The sequence below is a fragment of the Propithecus coquereli genome, unplaced genomic scaffold, assembly GCF_000956105.1.
Source record: "Propithecus coquereli isolate 6110/MARCELLA unplaced genomic scaffold, Pcoq_1.0 Scaffold1171, whole genome shotgun sequence".
In the NCBI taxonomy this organism is placed as follows: domain Eukaryota; kingdom Metazoa; phylum Chordata; class Mammalia; order Primates; family Indriidae; genus Propithecus; species Propithecus coquereli.
The window spans coordinates 54799-56271 of NW_012135759.1; the positions used below are offsets into that span (position 1 = coordinate 54799).

Sequence of the window (1473 nt, forward strand, 5' to 3'; positions counted from 1 at the left end):
TCAATAAAGAGGAGAAAAAAGAAACCAAATAACAATGTTCTGAATAACGATTTGAAAGTAAGAAAGTGCATAATCACTATACAGATTCTTTGCGTGAGTACATTTACTTGGAACAGAAAACACTTATGGGAAGGGGGAAATTAGAAGACAACATAAGAAAAGAAAAACTGGCCCTTGGGGCCAAAATGGCAGACTAGAAGGAGCCCGCACATGCCACTCTCTAGAGGAGGATCAAAAACTGCAAGTAGATGCCCACCTATGGATGGACCGACCCTCTTGGAGAGAGCATTGCATTATAAATCGTCAGACAAGTGACAGGAGACAGTCAGTGAAGGAGATGGGGACCAGGAGTTCCCATTGCCAAGATCAGAATGTACCTGGTGGAAACCCCTACAGGTGGCAAAGGGATAAAGAAGAGAACCTTAGGGCCCCGCACCCACACGGACCCGTGCACCAAGCATAGGAAACTCTCCTGTGGACTCATCTCCCAGATGGAAGACCATGTCCCTTGATTTTGACCACCAACCAGCAGGCTATGTACACCACCCTGTGTGGCAAACAGAGGAACAAGACCCCTGGCCCACGTGCCACAAGGAGGCCCATGCCCCCACAGACCTGCACACTGTGTGGCAGACTATAATCCCCCCAAGTGCCAACAAGCAAAACAAGGCTCCAGCCCTACACACCACCAGGTGAGCCATTCCATGGAGGCACCACCTTATGCCATGCCTGCGGTACAGTTAGTCATAATCTTTTAGAATATGGATGTACCTAATAATCCTATTTCAACATAGAACTGAAAGGAGTGAATGAATAAAAATCATAAACATGTAATAGCCAATTTTGTCTCAATGCTTATTACTTAGGTACATCGATGAGCTTAAACAAAGATTTAAATTAGACAATTAACAGTTACAAATATGCACATGCGCACACACACACACATATACACTCTACACTAATACAGAGTACTCATACTTTTAAGCTATCATGGGAATTGTCCAGGATATACTATAATCTCAAGTAGCAGCTTGGCCAGTGACACTTGAAATGTAGCTATTCAGTTCTAATAATAATCAATGAAAAATAAATAACACTTAAAATCAGTTCCTCCATCACACCAGCCACAGTTGAACAGACATGTAGAACATTTTCAGCTTCACACAAAATACTGTAACTACAGTTAACTGGTGTAGAAGTCAATAACCAAAATTTTGAAAATCTACATAGTTTTAATTCTGTCATATTGGTAAAGAAAGTAAGAGCCAAAGAAATTACCACAATGGATACTCACAATTTTTATACGACTTATGACTGAAATAGAGCAGAGGTCTTTCTTGTGAAAAATTGATTGCCTTAAATACATGTGTTGCAAAACATGAAAATCAGAAGTGGAATTATCTCAGCATGTATCAAAAGAAAAAAAAAGGAAAAAAGCTGAAATTAAATTAAATACAAGTGAAGTAGAAGAAA

General features: G+C 40.2%; 1 protein-coding gene across 1 annotated transcript in view; it reads right to left on the reverse strand.

Moving 5' to 3' along the window:
* Positions 1–1312: 1312 nt before the first annotated feature.
* Positions 1313–1473, reverse strand: part of LOC105822117 (NKG2-A/NKG2-B type II integral membrane protein-like) — a gene marked incomplete at its 3' end in the record, with an annotated part of 7344 nt that continues 7183 nt past the window's right edge. The window contains exon 5 of the mRNA XM_012659059.1: positions 1313–1336. Coding sequence (XP_012514513.1) covers positions 1313–1336 — 24 coding nt within the window. The remainder of the gene's footprint in view (positions 1337–1473) is intronic.